This window comes from Numenius arquata, chromosome 27 (genome assembly GCF_964106895.1).
Source record: "Numenius arquata chromosome 27, bNumArq3.hap1.1, whole genome shotgun sequence".
NCBI lineage: Eukaryota > Metazoa > Chordata > Aves > Charadriiformes > Scolopacidae > Numenius > Numenius arquata.
This window is the reverse complement of record NC_133602.1, coordinates 409,996-432,911: the sequence shown is the minus strand read 5'-3', so window position 1 is coordinate 432,911 and position 22,916 is coordinate 409,996. Positions and strand designations below refer to the sequence as shown.

The window sequence follows — 22,916 nt, the reverse complement described above, 5'->3', positions numbered from 1 at the left end:
AGGGGGCGTGTCTCCGGAGGGGGCGTAGCCACGGCGGGGGTGTGTGGGGCGGGAGGAGCGCGCGGGGCGAGCGAAAGGTCGGGGTGGGTGACGTCACGTGTTGGGGGTTTTTGGGTCGGAGTGGCAGGAATTCTGCTGGGATCGGGACTGGGACTGGAGTTAGGACTGGGATTGAGGTTGGGGCAGGGATTGGGACTGGGATTAAGGCTCAGACTGGGATCGGGACTGGGATTAGTGGTTGGGACTGGCATTGGGACTGGGATTAAGGTTCAAACTGGGACTGGGATTGGGACTGGGATCGAGGTTGGGGCAGGGACTGGGATTATAGCTCAAACTGGGATCGGGAGTGGGATTAGTGGTTGGGACTGGGATTAGTGGTTGGAACTAGGACTGGGATCGGGACTGGGACTGAGATCGAGGTTGGGGTGGGGACTGGGATTAGTGGTTGGGACTGGGATCGGGACTGGGATTAGGGTTGAGACTGGGATCGAGGTTGGGGTGGGGATTCAGACTGGGCATGGGATTTGGGGAGGAACTGGGATTTGAAAGGGGGCTTTGGGACAGGACTAGGCCCGTGGGGGCACCAGTAAAGCATTAATTAGGGCTAATTGGGGGTGGCAGGTCTCACCCCCGGCCACTCCATGCTGCCAGCGGGGGGGCCGAGACAGGGCACGAGGCCACCACTGGACCCCGGGACAGGACAACCCTGCACGGAGTGTCCCCTTCCGTGGGGCACCGGCAGGACCCCAAAACCTCAGCTTTTGGCCAAAAAAACCCCAAATCACCAGAAAAACCAGCCTGTGCATTGGAGTGCCCAAAGGGGAACTTTTTTGGGGGAGAAATGGGAAGAAATAATAGAATGGGAAGAAACAAAGAAATGGGAAGGGGCAGGAGGGGCATTTTGGGGAGGTTTTACCTGTTTTGGGGTTTTTCCCCGGTTTGGTCCGAAACGAGCCGAGGGCCAACTCCGAACAACCTCGCGGGCTTGGGGAGGACCTGGCTCCCGCTGCCGTTTTGGGGAGAAATCCTCCTCTCCGTTCCCCAAATCACCCCGTGGCCCCCGCCAAGGGACCCCCGAGGTGGGGGGAAGGAGGGGAGGGGAGGGGGGGGGCTGGAAATGGTGGGTGAGAATTTAATCCGCCGGATTGTTTCTTCCCCCTTCCCTCCCCCCCCCCCAAAACCCCGTTACCGGCAGCGTCTGAAAGGCGATGCCGCCGCATTCCTGCAGTATTCATGAAGCCCCGGTGACAGGCGGGCACCCACAGCCGAGCCGGGGCTGGAGGGGGGGGACCAGCGGGGCAGGGAGAGGGGCACAGCGTCCGTCCGTCCGTCGGTCTGTCTGTCCACAGGGAGGTAAGGAGCTGCCCCCGTGGGCGCACACGGGACGGGGCGCAGAGCCGGGGGGGCTCCCCACAATCTCTGGGTGCTGCTAATTTATCTCCTGCCCTTGGCGTAGTTGGGGTCACCCGCTCCTGGGGCGTGTGTTAGCTTTATAAAGACATTAAATATAAATAAATACATATAAGCGTCGGTAGACGCCTATATCCACCCAGCTCGGTCCACGTGGCTCTCCCAGAGCCACTCAACAAGCCTCCACCTCTTCCCCAACCTGGTACAAATCTAATTAGCGCCGTCCGCTGACCCACAAACGTCGCCCTTCAGCGAGGAGGAACCCCCCCCCCTCCCTCCTCTTCCTCCCCTCCTCTTTGCTCACCCGCCGGCTTTCCTCCCCTCCTGCTTCCAGCTCCAGCCGGTGGCCGTTGTCGCTGGGGGTCAAGCCGAGCCCCGACGCGCTCGTTGCACCTCACACAGCGAGGAATGGGGGGGTCCTGGGAAGAAAAAAAACAACAACTTAATAGGATATTTTAACCTGCTTTTTTCCCGGAAATGAGGAGGGTGGGCAGGGAAGGGAAGCTGGGAAGGGGTGGGAGGGGAGACAATGAAGACCCCCCTGCGGTGAGGTTGCCTGGGACGAGGATGGGAAGACACTGGCCGTCCCCCCAAGCTGCAACCAACTGTCACAACAAGGAGCAGAGGGGACTCAAGGTCACGGTTTCCCCGTTTTGGCTGCTTTTCACACACCCTTCCCCCAGCGCTTCCCTTCAGCCCCTGTGAATCTCACCCGTCTCTGCCCCGCAGGGATGCCCTGGGGAGCTGGGCGCTTGGGGCCGGGCACCTGAGGGCCACCCGCATGGAGAACGCCACGGTGCCGCCGGCGATCGACGTGGACAAGGGCTTCGCCACGGCCTTCGTGGTGCTCATGTGCCTCTTCCTGCTGGCCATGATGGTGCGGTGCGCCAAGCTCATCGTGGATCCCTACAGCGCCATCCCCACCTCCACCTGGGAAGAGGAGCAGATCAACTGAGCCGGGGCGAGACGGCCCCAGGGACCCCCAGCACCCCTGGGGACTTCAGCCCCCCCCAGCCCTCCCCTCACCACAGGGTGCTCCGGGGCACCCCAGGGCCCACCCCAGCACCCTCCGAACCACTCATTGCCCCCCAGCACGCTCAGGCCTTCCCTGAGCCCCCCCTAGGACCCTCAGAGCCCCTCAAGGCCCCCCAGCATCCTCAGAGCCCCCCATCACACCCTACCCCCCCCGCATCCTCAGAGCTTTCCAGGGTCACCCAAGCCCCTCAGAGCCCCTCATCCCCTCCCTAACACCCCTAGAGTTTTCATCACCCCCAGCACCTCAGCCCCCCCCCCAGCACCCTCAGAGCTTCCCATTCGCCCCCAGGCACCCTTCAGGACCCTCAGAGCCCCCCAAAACCCCCCAGCACCTTCAGAGCTCCCCATTGCCCCCACCACCCCAGCCACACCAACACTCTCCAGGACCTTCCAAGGCCCCCCAGCACCCCCTCAGGGCCCCCCAGGACCCTCAGAGACACCCAAGGCCCCCCAGCACTCCATTGCCCCCCAAAACCCCCACAGCTCTTCAGGGCCCACCCATGCCCCATCACCTCAGAGCCACCAGTACCCCCAGGGCCCACTCAACCTCCCCGGCACCCCACCACCTCCGGGCCCCCAGCACCCACCGGGCCCCCCCCGGCTCCTCAGAGGCCCCCCCCGGCCCTTTCCATCACCTTCCCGTAGGGGGCAGCACTGCGCATTTCCCGGGGCGCTGCCCCTTTAAGCGCCGCTGGCGCCTCCCCTCCGCGCATGCGCATTGGCCAATCAAACGGGCCGGCCGCAGCAGCCCGCCCTCTCGCGCATGCGCATTGCCCTCGCGCCGGCCTGCGGGAGAGACGCGGGCTCCGCGGGGGCTGCTGGTACCGGAAGTGACGTAAAGCAGCGTCCGGTTTTGGGGGGGGCCCCCCCTCTTCCCTCCTTTCTCCTCCTTCTCCCCAACAAACGGGGTCGTCGGCGGGGCCTGGGCCTCGGTGAGTGCGGCCTGCCCGAGGGGGGGCTGTGGGGGAGACAGCGGGGCTGAGGGATCTGTGGGGCAGAGGGAGTTAGGGGGGGCCTGTGGGGCAGAGGGAGTTGGGGGGGCGGGCTGTGGGGCAGAGGGAGTTGGGGGGGGGGGGCTGTGGGGCAGAGGGAGTTGGGGGGGGGCCTGTGGGGCAGGAAGGGTTGCAGGGGGGCCTGTGGGGCAGGAGGGGTTGGGGGGGGCTGTGGGGCAGAGGTAGTTGGGGGGGGCTGTGGTGGCACTGGTTTGGGGTGCTGTGGGGGGAGGAATAGGGTTTGGGGGTGCAGTGGGGGCTGTTGGACAGAGGCTGAGGTATGGGGGGGGTGGGATGGGGCGTGTTGGGAATTGGGGGCTGCTGGGTCGATGGGAGTGCGTTTGGGAGGTGTCAGGGGGGGGAAGGGCTGGGGCCTGCCTTTGTGTTTGTTGGGCTGGAGGGGAGTGTGTGGGGCCCTGGCTGGGGGTGGCCTGGGTGCCCCTGGCAGGGAAATGTGGGCAGGGGGGGACAGGAGAGAGGAGGGGGGCCGTGGGACCGGGGCTGGCGGGGGGGGGGGGCCTGCAGAGGAGGGTGTGCTTACATACAGACAGGGAGGCTGAAGAGGTGAGGGCGGGGGGCGCTGCGGGAAGGGGGGAGGGTCTGTGAGCGCTGCTGTTGGGGGGGGGCACGCTTGAAAATAACGGAGACTGGGTGCGTTATCACCAGGTCCAGCTCGAAGGGGGGACGTGGGGGCTGTGGGCCTGGGCAGAGGAAACTGCGGGGGCTGGCTTTGGGGCTGGGTGTTATAAAGTTCCTTAAACACCGCAGGCAGGGGAGGAGGGGGGGGCTCCTCTGGGCTGCTGGGTGAAGCTGAAGCTGGGACAGACTGGGAGAGGCACCGGCGTGGTTCTCCTCCCGGGTCAGGCTGAGGACTGGGAATGGCTCCGCGGGGTTTGCGGAGGGGAGGGCGCCGAGGTGGGGAAGCGCAAGGCTCCGGCGTTGAGCCGGGTGGGACGGTGTCTGGGAGGAGCTCAGAGGAGACGTCAGGAATCCCTGGCTGTCCTGCGATCCTCTGGCTCCACAGCGTGCTTGCCCTTGGGTTATTTTAGGCTCCTTGTGATGTATATATAAGCATATATAAGACTTTTTTTTGTGCCTGACTTTAAAAAATTGGAGCTTTTGCTCTTGCCAGCGCTGTGCCTCGGAGGCTGTGCTACAGCAGTGGGGTCTCACCGGCCTTTTCTCCCCCCTCTGTGGTGTCAGGTGCGGCAGAAATGGATTCCCAGGAGATCAAAGAGCTGCAGCAAGAAGTGATGGAGGAGCTGGGAATCTCCATGGAGGAGCTCCAGGATATCATTGACAAAGAGCTGGAGAAGTTCGAGTGCGTGAAGCAGAGGAAGCAGCAGCTGGAGGAGCTGGAGAAGTGCGTGAAGCAGAAGGAAGAAGAGGTGGCTCGCGTTGACCGGCTCTTTGATGACGCTTCGAGGTGGGAATCGCAGCCACGTGTCGGAGCTGGGGCTCGGAGCAGAGGAGGGGGAGAAGGGGTGGCAGAGCCCCACGTCTGGAGTGCTGCCCGTTTCCCTTCGCTGTAGGCTGGGGCTGTGGTTCTGCATGGGTTCCTTTGAGTGTGGTTACTGAGGGATAATTAAAATGATTCTCCTGTGGCTTTAAACCCTCGGTGTGAATGCTCTTCCCTCACCTCGTCATGGCTGTGTTTAATTAGCCGCTCCCCGGCGGTCAGTTCCTGTTTCTGCAGCGCTGTGGGAGGTACGGCTGGGCTCACCTTGTCTTCCCCTGTCTCTGCCCCTCTGCGTTTCCCCAGAGCCATTGATAAGTGTGAGATACTGGTGAAGGACCTGTACTCCAAGCTGGGCCTCCAGTACCGCGAGAGCAGTTCGGAGGATGAGGACTCGGCTGCCAAGCCCATGGAAGTAATCGAGATCCCGGATGAGGATGACGATGATGTCATGAGTATCGACTCGGGCTGGAAGCACAGTTCAGTATTTCCTTGAGGGCCTGAGGGGGAGGGCTGGAGCGTGTCCCGAGGTGGATGGGAGTGAGAGGGGTCGGAATAAGGATCCCATTGGCCATCAGCCACGCTGGGCTGTGAGAGGAGAGGATCGGGGAGGAAATGCGGTTACCTGGTGAGGAACATCACCGCTTGCGTGGTCTGCTGGGGCCCATAACGATTCCATGGTTCCTGGAGTCCCAAACTGGGAATTCTCCCTTTTCCCACCTGCCCGACTGTTGTCCCCATCAAACGCTGCCCCGGCGGGAGCTGCCCCTCAGCACGTTGTGTGTCTGGAAAAGGGTTTAGTGAAAGCCTGGCTCGAGGGGATTCCTCGACAGGGACAGAGAAGGCTTCTGAATGGATCGTTTTCTCTGTTCCGTCTTTCAGTGACATAACTAGGATGGATTTTTTTCCTCCCCAAGATATTTTAAACCACTTTTTTCTCTTTAAACACAGGTGATAGTAGTTCCAGAATCTCAAAGGATCAGACTCTGGTGAGTTGGAAAAGACCTGACTATAGTGTACTTTTGGGAGAAAAAAAAAAAGAAAAGGTTCTTCAGTATCTTCTTTCTCTTTCCTTCCCTTCAGCTGCGGGAAGCCATGGCTGCAATGAGGAAGTCTGCCCAGGATGTTCAGAGATTTATGGACGCTGTGAACAAGAAAACAAACGCCCAGGATGCACAAAAAGGTCAGTGTCTGGGAGTTCCCTGGGGCCTGGGTGCCCTCACCCAGCTCCTGGCTGAGTCCTACACCCTACACCTACACGTTGGTAGAAAATAACCATTCTGTTTCCCCCCTGGAAAGATGCATTAGGATATATTGATTCCAAATTCCTATTTAAGACCTGTCATAAAGGACGTACAAGTGGTGCGGTTTCTATAACGTGAAAGCATTTTAATGCTGTTTCAGCCTCACTCGCTGGTTACTCCATCCGGTAAAACCGAGGCACTTAGGCTGGGGTAAAGGAAAGCTAAAGAGCGGCTCATCTCTCGGGTTCAACACATCTTCTCCCAATTCCAAACATCAAAGCAGGAGCCTTTGGGTGGTTTCTAACCCATTTTCTGGTGGTTTTTCCTTGGGCAGATGCACAGACCCCTCAGGAAACTGCCCAGCCCGTTGGCCCTGCAGCAGCCGGGGGTGATCTCAGCAATGACGGGGATCTCAACGTTGGCATGAGGATCCTGGGCAAGAAGAGAACCAAAACGTGGCACAAAGGGACTCTGATTGCAATCCAGACAGTCGGTACGTCCCGTGCTTCCTGCTGCGGTGTCTCGGGGCTGTCACAAAGCTTTGGGTGGGTGACACTCATCAGGCTTGGAGCAGGTCCCCTCCTCTGCCACCTGGAGCGAGCTGCGAAAGCAGCACAGCTCCACGATAACGTTTGACTTTACAAAATTATTTCTGAAAAGCTTTCAAATAACTGCTGAGCTTGGATGGGAATGGTACATAGCGTTGGATTTCTTCTGTGAAATCCCTTGGCTTTTCTTTACCCTGCCCCCTTGAAATGTCTTCCAGCTGCTGGTAAGAAGTACAAAGTGAAATTTGACAATAAAGGGAAGAGCTTGCTTTCTGGCAATCACATCGCTTACGACTATCACCCCTCGCCCGAGAAGCACTACGTCGGCAGCAGGGTTGTGGCGAAATACAAAGACGGGAATCAGGTTTGGCTGTACGCTGGCATCGTGGCTGAAACCCCAAACGTAAAGAATAAAGACAGGTATTAATTCTCCTCCGCAGTCATGTATCCTTCTCTCTTCTTTGTTTTGGTTAGTTTTGGTTTGGTTTTAGGAAAAAAAGCAAAGAAAAAAGGTCTATTTGAATATTTGCTATTGAGAGCACTAAATTCTTTTCTGCCCTTTCCGTGGATGAATGTTGTTTCTTTGGTCTTTCTTATTCTGAAGGCTCTGGGCGGAGCCTCCACTCGATTCCTCCTGTCCCCGAGTCAGAAATTGTATCTGGTGGCTCATTCAAACGATCACACGGGTGTAAGTCTGCGCTGCTCAGGGCATAAAAGGCAGCGTTGGGAAATGTGAGCCCTGGTGAGCGCCAGCAGCGCTGCCAAAGCGCTTGGGGAGAAGGAGCAGCAGGTCTAAAGCAGCCTCTTCAGTCACCTATAAATAAGGGGCCGGGTTCCTTCCACCCTGTGGTTTAGGCTTGTGGTCTCTCTGAGACTCGTAAAGGGCGTAATCGCCCTGTTTGTTCCAAATGGGGACCTGCCATAAATGCCTAATTGTGTGAAGTTCTGTCTGATACGTGTTTAATAACTGAAAATGAACTGCATTTATTACTCATATTGCAAGTTTGCTCCTCCTGGCAAGGCTGGCTGTAACACTGATCTTTCATAAGGCAACCTTTATCCGGCTCCGTGTCCTCAAGTTGTTGTTCAGAGGCGGGCAGTGCTCAGCGGGTGCCGTATCCAGCCCTGGGGGTGTCCCCGTCCCAGCTCCCCGTCCCCAGCGGGCACCGGGAACTCTCTTATGCCCCCTCCTGTCTGCAGGTGGAGCCCTGGAGGTGTCCCCAGCTCTCTCCCTGTGGTTCGAGTTATGGTGTGCTGCTTTGTCCCAAGGGCTCAAAAAATACCTTTTCTTGCAGAGATTAGGAGCAATTAAACTGTCTTTTCTCTTCCTTCACCTCCTGTGGCCGAGGCGCAGAGGGAATTGAGTGGAGGGAGGGAGGCCTGGCTGGGCTGTGCCGCTGGGAAGCCTTTGGTTTGGCTTTGGGAGCACAGGGATAGCTCGGGGCAGGGGGAGAGCTGTTCTGAAACAGCCGAGGAAGTGGCAGTACTGTAAAACCCGTCATCTCCTGGCAGAAACGATCGCTTCAGTCTGTTCTCACCCACCGTGTCTGATTTGAGGGCCTTTGGGACGGGCGGGGGAACGGGAGCTGCATTTTATCCAGCTGCGTTGCTAATTCTAATTGCTAATTCCCACCTCCAACGCTTGTTCCCTTCGCTGCTCTCCAGGTTCCTGATCTTCTTCGACGATGGCTACGCTTCATACGTCAAGGAGTGGGAGCTGTACCCAATCTGCCGGCCGCGTGAGTGCTCTCTGCCTCTCCCGTGTCCCACCACTGAAACGGTCTGGGGAGCTTTTGGATCTATAAAAGAGCCTGGGCTCAAAGGCCAGGGGACAGACTGCGTGTCCCATCCGGTGCTGTGCCTCTAGACCTTTGCTTTGCCTAGGAAGCTGGAGGAAATAGTGATTTGATGGAGTGAGTGTGACTCCTTGCACTCTGGGTGCGTTAGCGTGGCTGGATGCCCTACCACCAAAAATCCAGCCGCTGAGGGTTGCTGCTTGACTCTTCTCATGTAAAAACCCATCTGGGATCTCTTGAAAAGATTCTCTTTGTAAGAGTCTTTCCTCCTCTTTTCTGAGCAGTGAAAAAGACCTGGGAAGACATAGAGGACGTTTCCTGCCGGGATTTCATCGAGGAGTACATCACAGCCTACCCCAACCGCCCCATGGTGCTGCTGAAGAACGGGCAGCTGATCAAAACGGAGTGGGAAGGGACCTGGTGGAAATCCAGAGTGGAAGAAGTGGACGGCAGCCTGGTCAAAATCCTCTTCCTGGTAGGGCAGCTCCCCTTCTCCCATTAAAGGCGGGGAAAGATGGGCTTAAACTGGAGTCTGGGGGGGGGGGGGGGGGGGGGACGACTGTTGGGCTGATCAAGTCCGGTTCCCTTGCTCGTGTCAGACCTGGAGCGAGCAGGTATTTTGTGTAATACTTAAACTGCCAATTTCTACGAGGGTGAGACTCCTTCCTTTGCACGAGGAAAGCTTCAAAATGCCTTTTAAAGCATTTTGCATGTGAAGTTTTAAAGTGGCAGATGAATAAGAAACAAAATCCATCCCCTGCAGGTGTTGTGTCCTGGTCCCTTCCTTGGTGGGAACACCCAGCCACGTCTTCTGTCCGAACACACCTGCTGGTCTGAGAAGCAGGAGGAAAATTGAGCAGAAGCTGCCATATTCTGCTTGCTCAGATTCCACAAATAGCAGAAAGGAATCAGACATGCTATCTGTGCCCGCTTGGCTCCCTTCCCGTCTCGATCACGGCGGAGCCGTGGGGCTGGGGAGACGTCGTGCACTTGCAAATTCAACCTCCCTGTCCTGGAGCAGATTGGCTTTGTGTTAATTTGTCTTCCCGAGGGAGCCTGCTTTTCCAGCAGTGCCTCGTTAGCCAGCTGTTGGGCTAAAAACACAACTGCATTTGAAGTTTGTGCTCCTGGTGTTTCTAGATTTGGGTTGTATTCAGTGTTCCCCCAGCCGTGATGGATTCCTGCCTTTGGCCGTGGTCTTTTGAGTGCCTCCAGCTCAAGGCTTTCCCTCTTTTCCGTCGGATCCTTCTCACATAAAAGCTCACCGCTGCCTCCCAGGCCGATACGGTACCTCTGGCAGCTCTTGCCGTAGGTGCTGTGAGTGTCGCCTTCTCCTTGCTGCAGGATGACAAACGCTGTGAGTGGATTTACCGGGGTTCCACGCGCCTGGAGCCCATGTTCAGCATGAAAACCTCCACGGCCTCCACCCAAGAGAAGAAGCAAAGTGGACAAGCGAGGACGCGTCCCAACGTCGGTGTGTGGCACCTTTAACGTGTATCCTGGAATTCAAGTGAGCTCGTTGCGGGTTGGCGGGGGCGGGTTTTGGTTTTTGTTTGGCTTTGGTGGGGTGGGGTGGGTTTGTTTTGGTTTTTTTTAGCAGAACTCCAGGAGATTTAAGATTTACAGTAGGCTTTTTTTTCTCCTTGGCATAAAGATGCCACAAAACCAGAGTGCGGTTGTGTGGAGTGGTCGGAAGCTGGTTGGGGTGACTGGCTGTGACTGGAGGCTCAGCCGGGGACCCGGCGTTAATTGCAAACGCCTTTGGGGACTAAATGAATATTTTGTGGCTGGTGCAACGAACTTTGGTTGATGGTGGAGACTTTTCCTGTTGATACTTTCGCTTTTTGCCCTTCCCCACTAGGCGCTGTGAGGAGCAAAGGGCCTGTGGTCCAGTACACGCAGGATTTAACGGGAGCTGGTACCCAGTACAAACCTCTAGAGCAAATGCAGGCGGCCTCGCTGGCTGCACGGTCCGTTTCTCCGCCACCCCCTGAGATGGAGTAAGTACTCGAGTCAGTTCTCTGCTTCCACCACTGCCTCCTCTTGCCTTTCCTCTCCAGCGCTCGGCTCTTTCAGGCACCACCCTCTCCGTGGTAGAGCAATCCTCAGGTGCAGGTCTCCTCCGTGGCTTTGTTTCCTGGTTACACAAACTGGTTTTAGTCAGGCTTTCAGGGGACAGTCTAGATAAAAGCCGCTGGATGAATAATTGGGGGCGGGAGAGCTGAACAGCCCAGTGCCCCCTGAGCCAAGTGCTGTGTTCTTACGCAGGGCTAAAGCTTCGCACTTGATTTATTTCCAAGTTAGAAACGTTTGCTGCTCCTTCTCTTCCCAAAATCTGAATTGCTCCCTCGTGTCACGATCCAGGCACTGGCCCCCGGCTGCCTTGTTTTCCTCCACTTGGACTGACCTGCTCGCAGACCTCGATGGCTTACGAGGCACTGAGAACTCGGGACCGGTGGCTGGGCTCAGTGGTCACGCACCAAACCTGATAAACCTAAGCCACGGCCAAGTCGCCCACTTGCCCCGTGCCACCAGGGGCCCAAGCGGGACCTTCCTGGAGGTGCAGGCTAGTGCCGAAGGAGGCCTGGATGAAGGAGGAACTCGGCCTCGTGATGAAGGGAACAACACCGGGGTACCTGAGCACGTGCTCTGGGACTTTAATAACTTTTCAGGGGAGAGAGACGCTGCCCCGGTTCATTTTTGCCACCAGTGTGGATTTCCCATCCGAATCTGTGGACGCCTGGTCCCCTGCCAGCACGTCTTCTGCTGCGACTGTGCCTTGCTGCATGGGCAAAAGGGAGAGAGGAGATGTCCCAGCTGTAAGGAGCCCGTGCAGCACGTGAATCTCTATTTCCCGGATGCTCTCTAGGCGTAGCAGCATCTAAGAAACCCTGCCTGCCCCCAGCCTCGGGTCTCAGGAGGGGGTTCCCAGTGCAGTACGACCCCTTCTGCCCCTGGATGTTGGGGGCTGACTTGGAAACGCTCCCCCTGTGCCGTTCTGACCAAGACTTGAGAATCGAAGCCGTAATAGCCTCGTTCCTCGTCTCTTACGTGACCAAGAAGAGAGGCCAATGCTGAAGGAGGGGTGCTCCAGTGAGAGAAGGACAACAGCAGCTCCTCCGTCGTCAGTCTGGGCCCCAGCCGGGAGCAGAGGGAGAGCTCTGGGGCTGCTGCGCTGAGGCGAGGGCACCCTGAGCCCTCGGGGCTGGAGGAAGGATGTGCAACGAAGACGATGGAGTTGGACTGGGGCGACCAGCCAGCCTGGGTCGTGTTGGCTGACCAATCTCTCCTTTTCCATTTCACAGTCGTTACAGGAAACACTTTTTTTTTTTTTTTTTCCTCTCCCCACGAAGTCTTCAGGATCTTGTTTTCCGATCCGATACAAGCAGACACTACAGATGTTTCCCTGCCCTGCCCTTAAAGCATGAACTGCTTAAAGACGGTTCTTTTTTAACGTTGACTGAAGGCAGCATGCTCTGTCCCTGTCCCCGCTGTCCCGAGGGACGCTGTTGGGTTAAAAACACATTGGTTTTAGATCATTAAAACTGGGAGAATGCTTTCTTCACTCCGGTGTTTTGTTTAGTCTGAGGAAGGCCTGGTTCTCTTCCCTCTCTGCTCTCGCTTTCAGCTTCTATGGTGCCAGGGAGCTGCTCTCAGCCTTTTCTGACTCTTTCAAGCCCGCTGGTAGAAGCATTTTTTCCTCTTGAGATGTGCGTTAACACCTTGCTTTTAAGGCAGATGTTTGCAGAAACGGTCGGTCGCCCCCCTCTCCTGCTCTGTCTCCCCCCTTTCTGCCCTGATAACACAACCGCGTTCTTCCACTTGTGGGGGAAAACCAGGGGCTGATTTGGGGTGGTTTATCTGTTTAATCGGTGTAAATGGGTTGAAAACCTCCGCTGGTGTTTTCTCGGAGCGTGAGGGTTGGTGTCTTCCAGGTGCCTCTCACCTCCCCGTGTCGTTCCTGGGGCTGCAGAGGTGTTTGGGAGCCCCTGGGGGCCCTTTCCTCCGCGATGTTATTACATTCCCCGGCACAATCTTATCTCGTGACTCGCTGCGGACAAAAGTGTCCTCAGAACTGGGTGTTCCTCCCCCTGCTCAGACCCGCAGCACTCAGTGAGCCTCTGCAAACTCTTGTTTCTGCTCTTGCAGGGGTTTCTTCACGTACTGGTTTGTCCAGCTTCTTGAAACACAAAGCCTTGGGCATCCTCGTTACGCTCCCTCTCGCCCTCGTGCCACAATTCCCAATAAATAGCAGTGTCTCGGAAGCCACTTTTAGACGTAGCTGAGTTGTGGCATTTGGTCGGGGTTGTTGCGGGATCGCTGCGGCACAAGGAGTCAGAAATGGGCTGATTTTCACACTCTTTAGGAAAAAAATCTCGGTTTTGCTGGGACGGGGCACTGTTGCTGACTTTCGTGGCGGAGTGTTATTTCGCCTGCCCCCCTCTGTCTAAATCCCAGCGGTCGCCTCAGGCTGTGCCTCTTGCAAATCGCCTCCCTTCCTCCCCCGTGCAGATGCTCCGACAGTCAACTGGCCCAGGCGAGAAAGCAAGTGGCCAAGAAAAGCACTTCCTTCCGTCCTGGCTCCGTGGGCTCCGGGCAATCGTCACCTTCGTCGCCTGTCCTGAGTGACACACCTCCGGCGGGAAGGAGCGGAGCGGCCCCGCAGCTTCGGTGAGCAGAGCTTCACACGAACCCCTGCGTCCCGGCGAGAGCTTGGGATGCTCCTTGGGTTTATTGTCTTGTGGACGGACGCCTTGATTCGCCGCCTTGTCCGGTCCTGAGCGTTTCTCTTCCTCTTGTTCTCCCTCCCAGACGGCCGTTCGTTACGTTTTTGTGGTTGGCTTGAGCTTGGAGGGTCTCTTATCGCTTCTGACCAGGGCTTACCCCAGTGGGACCCTGGCCAAAGCCTCCCACCCTGCTTGTTTTCAGAGGACTCCTGTTCCTACAAGCTTTCTGGGGCCGGGAGGGAGCTGCTTTTAATGTAAATCTGCAGGTGGCTTTTCCCCCGTGGTGGCTTTGTGACAGTCAGTCCCCAGCAGAGAAGCTGTTGATCCCGGTTCTGAGACCACAACCAGCTTGTGCTTGTTTCTGCTTCCCCGGCTCCGGTTTGGGGGAGTTTTTTGAGTTCTCTGCTGCTGGTAACACTCCCTTTGGGGCCTCCCAGGGGACGCCGGGGCTTGTGTCTAATTGGACTAAGTCCATGGGGGTGTCCCAGTGTGTAATTAGCAGCTGCTTTGATAAGAATTAACCCTCTGCTCTGCCCGGGAGAGGCCACATCTGGAGAACTGGGTCCAGTTCTGGGCCCCCGCTGGTTCAAGAAGGACAGGGAACTGCTGGAGAGGGGACAGCAAAAGGGCTGTGAGGATGATGAGGGGACTAGAAGATCTCTGCTGAGGAAGGGTTGAGGGACTTGGGTCTTTTTAGTCTGGAGGAGAGAAGACTGATCAATTCTTATAAATACTTCAAGGGTGGGTGTCAGGAGGATGGGGCCAGTCTTTTTCCAGTGGTACCCAGTGACAAGACAGGAGGAAATGGGCACAAACTGGAACAGAGGAAGTTCCATCTCAACATGAGGAGGAATTTCTTTCCTCTGAGGGTGGCAGAGCCCTGGGACAGGCTGCCCAGAGAGGAGGTGGAGTCTCCATCTCTGGAGACATCCCAAACCCACCTGGACACGATCCTGTGGGACCTGCTTTGGCAGGGGGTGGGACTGGGTGATCTCCAGAGGTCCCTTCCGTCCCCTACAATTCCATGATTCTGTGAATTACATGCCTGAAATCCCTTTGCAGTTTGAGAAAGCACCACTCTTCCTTAAGCTGTAGTTCCTCAGTCTGTCCCTGTTCCAGGCTCTCTGGTGGCCAGGCAGGCAGCGGCACAGCCCAGCCCTTCCACGGCATGATGGACCGCGTCCCCAACGAGCCCCCGTACCGAGCCCCGCTGGAGAAACTCTTCTACCTGCCCCACGTCTGCAGCTTCACCTGCCTGTCCCGCGTCCGCCCCATCCGCAGCGACCAGTACCGCAGCAAGAACCCCCTGCTCATCCCGCTGCTCTACGACTTCCGACGGATGACGGCCCGGCGGCGCGTCAACCGCAAGATGGGCTTCCACGTCCTCTACAAGACGCCCTGCGGGCTCTGCCTGCGGACCATGCAGGAGATCGAGCGCTACCTCTTCGAGACGGACTGCGACTTCCTCTTCCTGGAGATGTTCTGCCTGGACCCCTACGTGCTGGTGGATCGCAAGTTCCAGCCCTACAAACCCTACTACTACATCGCCGACATCACCAAGGGCAGGGAGGACGTGCCCCTCTCCTGCGTCAACGAGATCGACAACACCCCGCCTCCCCAGGTGGCCTACAGCAAAGAGCGCATCCCCGGCAAAGGGGTTTACATCAACACCAGCTGGGAGTTCCTGGTGGGCTGCGACTGCAAAGATGGCTGCAGAGACAAGTAGGTGACACCTCCTGGTGTCAGGGTGGGGGACGGGACCTGGACGGTCCTTCCTGAAACCACCCTGAAAACACCCCACGGTGGCCCCACTCTGGGCTTTGAGCCCTCACAGCTCTGCTGGGCCAGATGTGACTCCAGGTCAAGCCCATCTCTGTGTTTACACCTGCAGAAAGATGTGATTTCTTTTCCTTCCTGCAAAACCCATGGGTAAAATTAACTTCTGGGGCACGGGTGGGTGATTTTCTGTGTCTCTCTCTAGGTCAAAATGTGCCTGTCACCAGCTGACGGTCCAAGCGACTGGCTGCACCCCGGGCGGGCAGATCAACCCCAATTCGGGGTACCAGCACAAGCGGCTGGAAGAATGCCTCCCCACGGGGTGAGTGGAGTCTCCTCCTTCCCTCCCAAACACCAGCCCCAAAAACTCAGCCTCCGGCGCTATCGGAGAGGCGGCATTTCCCAGAGCTACGTGCAGATACAGAAAACCTACTTCTATTCTTGATTTATCTCCTAATTCCCGTCCCAGGATCGCTGTGCGCTGCCATAAATCCTGGCAGCCACACTCGCCCTGCTCTGAGGAGCTCTGAGCCGCTGCGAGTCCCTTTGCACCATCACTGGTACCGCACCAAGCCCTGGGGTACGGTTTTCTCGGGGAAAACATCACCCTTCTCCTTTCTTTTCAGCGTTTACGAGTGTAACAAGAGGTGCAAGTGCAACATCAACATGTGCACCAACCGCCTGGTCCAGCACGGCCTCCAGGTCCGGCTGCAGTTGTTCAAGACGCAGAACAAAGGCTGGGGCATCCGCTGCCTCGACGATATCGCTAAAGGCTCCTTCGTCTGCATCTACGCAGGTAGGATCTCGCCCCGCAGGCAGGTAGGAGCCTCTTCTCAGGGGCTGTGAGTGAAAAGCCGGTGCTTTTCCCGGAGGTCAAGGCATGTTCAGAGAGGAGTCTGCTTTGGTTGGGTTAAGGAGGGTGGAGGGAATAAGTGTTTGAAAAGATCTGGTGGTGTCAGGCCTGAGATTTCGGCTTTGTTTAGGGCAAAATGTAAACCCCAGGCATGAAGCTCTTCCTGTGCTTTAGGGGACGGGAAAGTGAGGACTCAGAGGAGGAACTTGCAGCACTTTGCCCCTTCCTTGCCCAGTTCCCAGACCCACGGCCAGGGGCTCGGGTCCCCGGGGCCGTTTCTGCCCGCGGAGGGTGGATCGTGTACCCGCTTCCTGTTGACACCCAACCCGTCGCTGGGACGTGGGCACGGAGGGATGAAATGCAGAAGTTGCCCAGTGTGGGTGCGTTAACTCTGAAACGAAACCAGCCACAGGCGAGCGCCTGAGCTCGGCTGCTCTGGTTTTCTTGCCCTTAATATTCCCTCCGCGCTACGCCCTTCACCTGCAGCCCTGCAGAGGAGAAGCTCTCGCCCCGTTTGAGCTGCTCTTCGGAGGTTTCCTTGGCGGAAGCCTGGGCGTTAGCGACGGCCCGCTTTAAATCAGCCATGTGCTTCAGGTTTTCATTCCCTTGAGCATTAGGGTCATACGTTGTCCTTTCCCAGCCCAGCTTTGGGATAAGGTGGTGTCGGTCCTGTTTGCTCCTCAATCAGCTCTCGGGGAGGGTAAAATTCATGGGGTAGGAACGTCAATCCTTGGAATACTCACCCTCGGTTTTCTCTTCCCCGCCCCCAGGGAAAATCCTCACGGATGACTTTGCCGACAAAGAGGGGTTAGAGATGGGCGACGAGTATTTCGCCAACCTGGATCACATCGAGAGCGTGGAGAACTTCAAGGAGGGCTACGAGAGCGACGCCAAGTGCTCTTCTGACAGCAGCGGGGTGGACCTCAAGGAGGAAGAGGAGGAAAACACGGGCACCGAGGAGCAGGAGGAGTCCAACGAGGACAGCTCTGATGACAACTTCTGCAAGGACGAGGACTTCAGCACCAGCTCGGTGTGGCGCAGCTACGCCACGCGCCGGCAGACCCGGGGCCAGAAGGAGAACGGGTTGTCGGAGACGGCCTCCAAGGACTCGGGGCTCACCCGGCAAATCAGCCACGAGGAGACGGCGGTGGCTGCCTCCTGTAAGCTCCCGGTGTCAGAGGAGACCTCCAAGAACAAAGTGGCCTCGTGGTTGAGCTCCAACAGCGTGTCCGAGGGCTTCCAGGACAACGACAGCGCCTCCTCCTTCAAGATGAGCGAAGGCAGCGAAGCCAAGGCTGGCAAAATGGACCTCGCCGGTGAGAGAGAGAAACCCTCCGCTTCTGCCCCGGGCAACGTGGACGGAGAGTCGAAGGCGTTGAAGAAAGATGTAAGGGAGGGCTGTGGGCCTGGGGGCTGAGTCTTGTCCCCTGCCTTGGGGACGCGGGTGAGGGAACAGAGATGTGTCTCAGCTGTGCTTTAGCTCAAATGGCTTCTCTGCCCCTACAACGTGACGGGGTGGTGTCCCTTGGTGTCCCCTTGCCCCGCTTACTCGGCTGCGGTGGGGCGGGGAGGTGTCTTCCCCCTTTGCTAGGGGAAGTTGTGGCGCAGGAGGCCACAAAGATGTCACCCAGTATGAGATGATGAGCTGAACATCTCTCCTGCCCTGGGCACCGCACCCTTGTGCAGCTCTGAGGTCGGGAGCCACCCCCCTGCCCGGGTTCCTGAGGTGACCCTGGAGGGTATTCGGATGGGGTGGGGACAAGGGGGACGTGGAGGTGGTCTCTGTCCCCTGGAGAGGGGACTCAGAGACCCACCGTGTGGGGTGTGGAAGGGGGTGGAGACCTGTGGTCTTGGCCCTTCTGGAGCACCCCCTGGACCAGGTGTCACACTGGGTGGTGGGGACACCCAGGGTGGTGTTTGGGGAGCATTTCCACAGAAAGGCTGAAGATTTCTCCCAAAGGGAGAGACTTTAACCTCCTGTCCTTCTCCCCTCTGCAGGAACCCGACGATCCAACCAAAATCCCCGGGTAAGGCTCATTAAATTGCATTTTCCTGCTTTTTATTCCCAAATGAGTGAGTTGCTGCGACTCTGGGGCTGCCCCTGAGCTCTGTTAGTGCCACCGCCAGCGTGAGCTGGGAGCTCGGGAGGGTTTGGGGACGGGAGGCTTGTCCGGCTCCCAGGAGCTGCCATCGTCACCCGCTCTCGTCCCCCCCGCCGCAGGCTGAGCGACGTGGGACGGCTGTACGGCTACAACCCCAGCCCCCCCAAGCTGGAAGGGATCCGCCGGCCCATGAGCAAGACGGCGCTGCTGCAGAGCAGGCGGCATTCGCTGGCCCCGCAGCCCACCACCGACGTAAGCCCCCACCCTCCGGGCTCCGCACCCCGGGCCTGGCGCTGCCCCAGTTCCAAACTGGTTTGAGAAAGGCCTCGAATCTCCCTTTGGGTTGTTTCTCTGCCTTTTTCATTCCCAGTTGAGCACCAGCCCAGGGCTTGTAGTTCGTCGTTGTGATTTCCTGGAGGGGGGGGTGATTTTCTTCAGCCACGGGGAGGGGGGTCTTTCGTAGTTCTGAAAACCCCAAAGAAGAGGACAGCGTGGTGCTGGGCCAGGGGTTATAGCGGGATTTTGCATTCCCAGCACACCGGGGACCCACTGCTCGGCAGAAGCCGTCCTGGGGGATGCTCTTTGCTTTTTTGGGGGTCTTCTCCCTTCCTTGCAGAGCCCAGAGCCCCTCGTGGGGCAGGGTCGTGAATCCCTGGCAGTCTGGGTGCTGCAGGACCCCCCCTGAGACCCCGCTGCCGTTTCAAGAGGGGTTTCTGCTCCGATCGCAGCGTCTGCACGTGCCGTCCCCTTCAAAAGGGCTTCCTGGGGCAAAAAAGAGAAGCAAAATGCTTCTGGGGGAAAAAAAGGGAGCCCTGAACGTCGCTTGGGGAGGGATAGAGCGATGGAGAGATGCTCTGCCCTCACCCGGGGGCTGTTACTGCCTCCCCGCAGGACGTGCTGACCCTCTCCAGCAGCACGGACAGCGAGGGGGAGAACGGGCAGGCGGCGGCGGGACAGGCCCAGGGCACCACCAACGACAGCGACGACATCCAGACCATTTCCTCGGGCTCCGAGGAGGAGGAAGGGGACGACAAGAAAAACCTCTCGTCTGGGTCAGGTGAGGGGAGCGGCCGGGGGAGGAACAAGGGCTGGGAGAGGGACGGGCAGAGACAGAGCGAGAAATTCCAGCCAGAAGCCCCCAGGAAGGGGCTGGGGAGGACGTAGGAGCCGAGAGCGTGGTGTGTCCTGCTCCAGGCACCTCTGAGGTCTCTAAGGACCCGAGGTCTGAAGCTTCTCCTTGTGCTGTTTGAGACGTATCCACAAAACCCAGTCCTCCAGAGTAGGTATTTGTGGATATTTAAGAAAAAGCAACCGTGAGGCTTGTTATGGTGGGTCTCCAGGCTCCCCTGGGCCGAGCCGAGAGCTGGGAGAGTCCCAGGAGCGCCCCCCCCCAGGGTGGCATTTTAGATCTGGGCTGCGTCCCCAAGGGGTTTGTCACCCCCGTGTGAGAGAGGAAGAGCCTTTTTTGGGTGTGTGGGGTTCCTGGAGAGCGACAGCAGCCCCCTTTGCCCCTCTGCGGCGGCAGGTCCGGTGAAGAGGCAGGTGGCGGTGAAATCCACCCGGGGCTTCGCCCTCAAATCCACTCACGGCATCGCCATCAAGTCCACCAACATGGCAGCGGCTGAGAAGGGGGAGAGCGCGCCCGTCCGCAGAACCACCCGCCAGTTCTACGACGGGGAGGAGTCCTGTTATATCATCGACGCCAAACTGGAAGGGAACCTGGGCCGGTACCTCAATGTGAGTCACCCTCGGCAGGGAAGGGACGTTTTTGGGGTGACCTGTCCCTTCAGGGGGCCGCTTCCTCCCCAGGACTGGATAAATACAGTGAAAAAAGTGGGGAAAAGAGCAGGACTGGGAGGATTATTATTTCACTGAATTTCACTGAATTTTTGAAGAGTTGGAAGGGACCATAAAGATCATCCAGTCCAACTCCCTGCCGAAGCAGGGTTGCCCAGAGCGTGTCAGAGCGTGGTACTCAGGGCTGCATCCAGGTGGGTCTTGAAAATCTCCAGAGAAGGGGACTCCACACCCTCCCTGGGCAGCCTCTTCCAGGGCTCTGGCACCCTCACTGGGAAGAGGTTCCTCCTCACGTTGAGATGGAACTTCCCATGTTCCAGCTTGTGCCCGTTGCCCCTCGTCCTGTCACTGGGAACCACTGAGAAGAGTCCGGCTCCGTCCTCCTCCAACCCACCCTTTAGATGTTCAATAAGGTCTCCCCTCAGCCTTCTCTTCTCCAGGCTGAAGAGTCCCAGCTCTCTCAGCCTTTCCTCATCGGGGAGATGCTCCAATCCTTGAATCATCCTTGAATATTTGATTTTTTTTTTTTTTTTTTTTTTTCCCCTCCCTGAGTGAAATGGGGCGGCTGCTCCGTCCCCGTGACGCAGGACGGGCTGGCTCAGTCCTTCCAGCGACCGTTACCTTTGCGAGCCTGGGTTTTCTGACTCATCCCCGGGGAGGGGGAGGGAGGGAGCAGCGGACAAACGGGGAAGGCGGCGTGTTTATAAAAGCCTTCGCGTTTCACCGCCGGCTGGTGCCGCGGGGACTGGCTCACCCCCTGCTTCTCCCCTCCCTCTCCCAGCATAGCTGCAGCCCCAACCTCTTCGTGCAGAACGTTTTCGTGGACACGCACGATCTCCGCTTCCCCTGGGTCGCCTTCTTCGCCAGCAAGTGAGTCTCGGGGGCAGGGGGGGGGGCCCGGGGAAGGGCTTTTTCGAGGGAACACGGGGCTTGGCCGGAGCCAGCTCCCCCACACGGGGCTGGGTCTTTTCCTCCTCTTGGGAACCTCCCGCGGCGGGGAGAAGATGGGAGACGAGTTGGGCGAGGACCTCTCTTCCTGCGGTGGAGATCCTGCTGCCGTTTGCGTCGCTTTTAGGGGTGCAAAGGGGGAGTGAAGCGGGGGGGGGGGCAGGCGGCTGCCCGGCTTGTTTGGGTCCCGAACCTCCAGGCAGCCCCGGGCGGGGGGTGAATCCCTGCCACGTGCCTCTCGGGCACCGCGAGCGCGGCCTCTCCTCCTGCGGAGCCCCACGGGAGTGATTCACGGGGGAACTTTGTCCCTTCGCTGGCGGCGGCCGCAGCGGCTGCTTCACCCTTGTCCCGGGGGAGGCGGGAGGGGTCACAGGGAAGCGTTTTTCCCTGCAAAGAGGGGCTCCAGCTCCTCTTCCTCTTCCTCCTCATCCTCCGCTTCCTCGGTGTGGTCTTTTCTCCCAGCTTGTGCTGCTTCTTTTATTCCCCAGGAGGATCCGGGCCGGCACGGAGCTGACCTGGGATTACAACTACGAAGTGGGCAGCGTGGAAGGCAAAGAGCTGCTGTGCTGCTGCGGGGCCATCGAGTGCCGGGGGCGGCTGCTCTGAGCGACCCCCCCCCCCGCCCCCGGGTCCCCCGTAACCGCGGGCTTGGTGCTGACCTGCCCTTTGGGAGGGCGAAGTCTCTCCTGGAGAGAGGGGGGGTTGATGAACAGTAACCGCGACGAGGCCGAGTAACGAGGGGCTTCGGCTTCTCCCGGTCACTTGAAAACCACGGATGGACACGGGACAGAAGCGTCACGCGTGTGACGGCTACAGGGCGGGGGCGAGCTGGGCTTCTACCGCGTCCCAGGGGCTACCGTCACCCCCCCCCCCGGGGGACAGTCTGTCCCCCCCGGCATCGCCGGAAAAACCACACGCCAAGCCTTTACCTGCCCAGGCGGCCGGTCCCGCTCCCTGCCACCCCCCCCGCCCCCTCGGGCACACAAATCCCTGGGGTTTTCCAGCAGAAAATGCTTCACGGGGGGGGGGGGGGGGGGGAAACGGAGGGACAGACGGACAATGGACAGAGCCGGTGCCGGAGGAGATAAAGCCCGGTGGGAGCAAGCGGACCAATCTGGAGTTATAGCGGCGCTGTGGATTTCAGTGAAAGAGGAAAAAAAACAAAAACAAACAAACAAAAAAAAAACCCCAAACCCAAGCATCTGTCTTCGACTGTGACACGTTGTAAAGAATCTTTTCGATGTTAAAAAGCAATAAAGTCTGGTTTTTATAGTAAAAAAAACAAAAAGCCGGGAAAAAAAACTGCCCTGAAGTTTAGACAGAGGAAAAAAAAAAAAAAAAACCAAAACAAAAAAACCCCACCTTGAAAGAGCAGGATTTTACCAGTTTGTCCCCGTTTCCAGGGTCTGGGCAGGAAAAGGGCTGGAGGCGGATGGGCCGGGGGGGGGGGTGGGGGGGGCACCGTGTGTGTCCCGTTCCCCCCCCGGTTTTCACCTTCCAGCAAAACAAACGCTCATTAAATCCCCCGCTCATTAAAGCAGGTTGCGCGTTCCCTGCTGGGGAGTGGGTTTGACGGTGGCTGCTTTCTATTCCCCCCCCCCCCATTCCCCCCCCCGGACAAACTTTGGGGCTCAAAATACTGGAGTTTGGTTCAATTCCAGCGCCGGGGGTTTTGGCTGCGACAACCTCGGACCCGACTCCATCGACCCAAACCCGGGGGGGGGCAGCTGGACACGGCCCCCACAAGTAAAACTCAGTATTTTTAATTCCTCCCCCCCGGCAGGAATTCCCAATTTCAAATATTGGGGTTTGGCTTTTCTTTGGGGTTTTTTGGGCAAAACCCCCCCTGTGGCTCCAAAGGGCCCAATAAACCACCGGGAAAAGGGATAAAAGAGGCAGATTTTCTTTTTTTTTTGTTTTAAAAATTTGGAATTAAAACCTCCCGTCACCCGAAGGGCAAAAAAAAAACTTTTTTTGAGGTTCCAGCAGCCACACACCCCCCCCCCCCCCCACCCCCCCCCCCGTCCCTGGGGCACCCAAAGGCCACCACCCCCCGCTGGGGCACACGCATCCCCCCCCCCTCACACAAGGGAGGCTTTTTTTGTAAAATAACCTTTTTTTTTTAAAACCAAAACAACCTTCCTGAAGCCTCCGCCAGCTCCGGTTCCAGCCCCAACTCCACCTGAATAGCGGCTTTGTCATCCCTGGGGGGGGCCGAAGCCCACGTTCCCC

The 22,916-nt window shown here is 58.1% G+C and overlaps 1 protein-coding gene across 1 annotated transcript; it reads left to right on the top strand.

Moving 5' to 3' along the window:
- Positions 1-4,651: 4,651 nt before the first annotated feature.
- Positions 4,652-21,952, top strand: SETDB1 (SET domain bifurcated histone lysine methyltransferase 1). The gene is given in 21 exon segments (XM_074164419.1): positions 4,652-4,863; positions 5,200-5,360; positions 5,845-5,882; positions 5,977-6,082; positions 6,520-6,630; positions 6,904-7,105; positions 8,351-8,424; positions 8,766-8,956; positions 9,826-9,955; positions 10,343-10,481; positions 12,994-13,255; positions 14,365-14,930; positions 15,190-15,306; positions 15,611-15,780; positions 16,608-17,224; positions 17,836-17,864; positions 18,059-18,191; positions 18,831-18,996; positions 19,465-19,676; positions 20,518-20,606; positions 21,173-21,952. Coding segments are annotated over 21 exon segments (3,843 nt in total). The 3' UTR covers positions 21,291-21,952.
- The last annotated feature ends 964 nt before the right edge of the window (positions 21,953-22,916 follow it).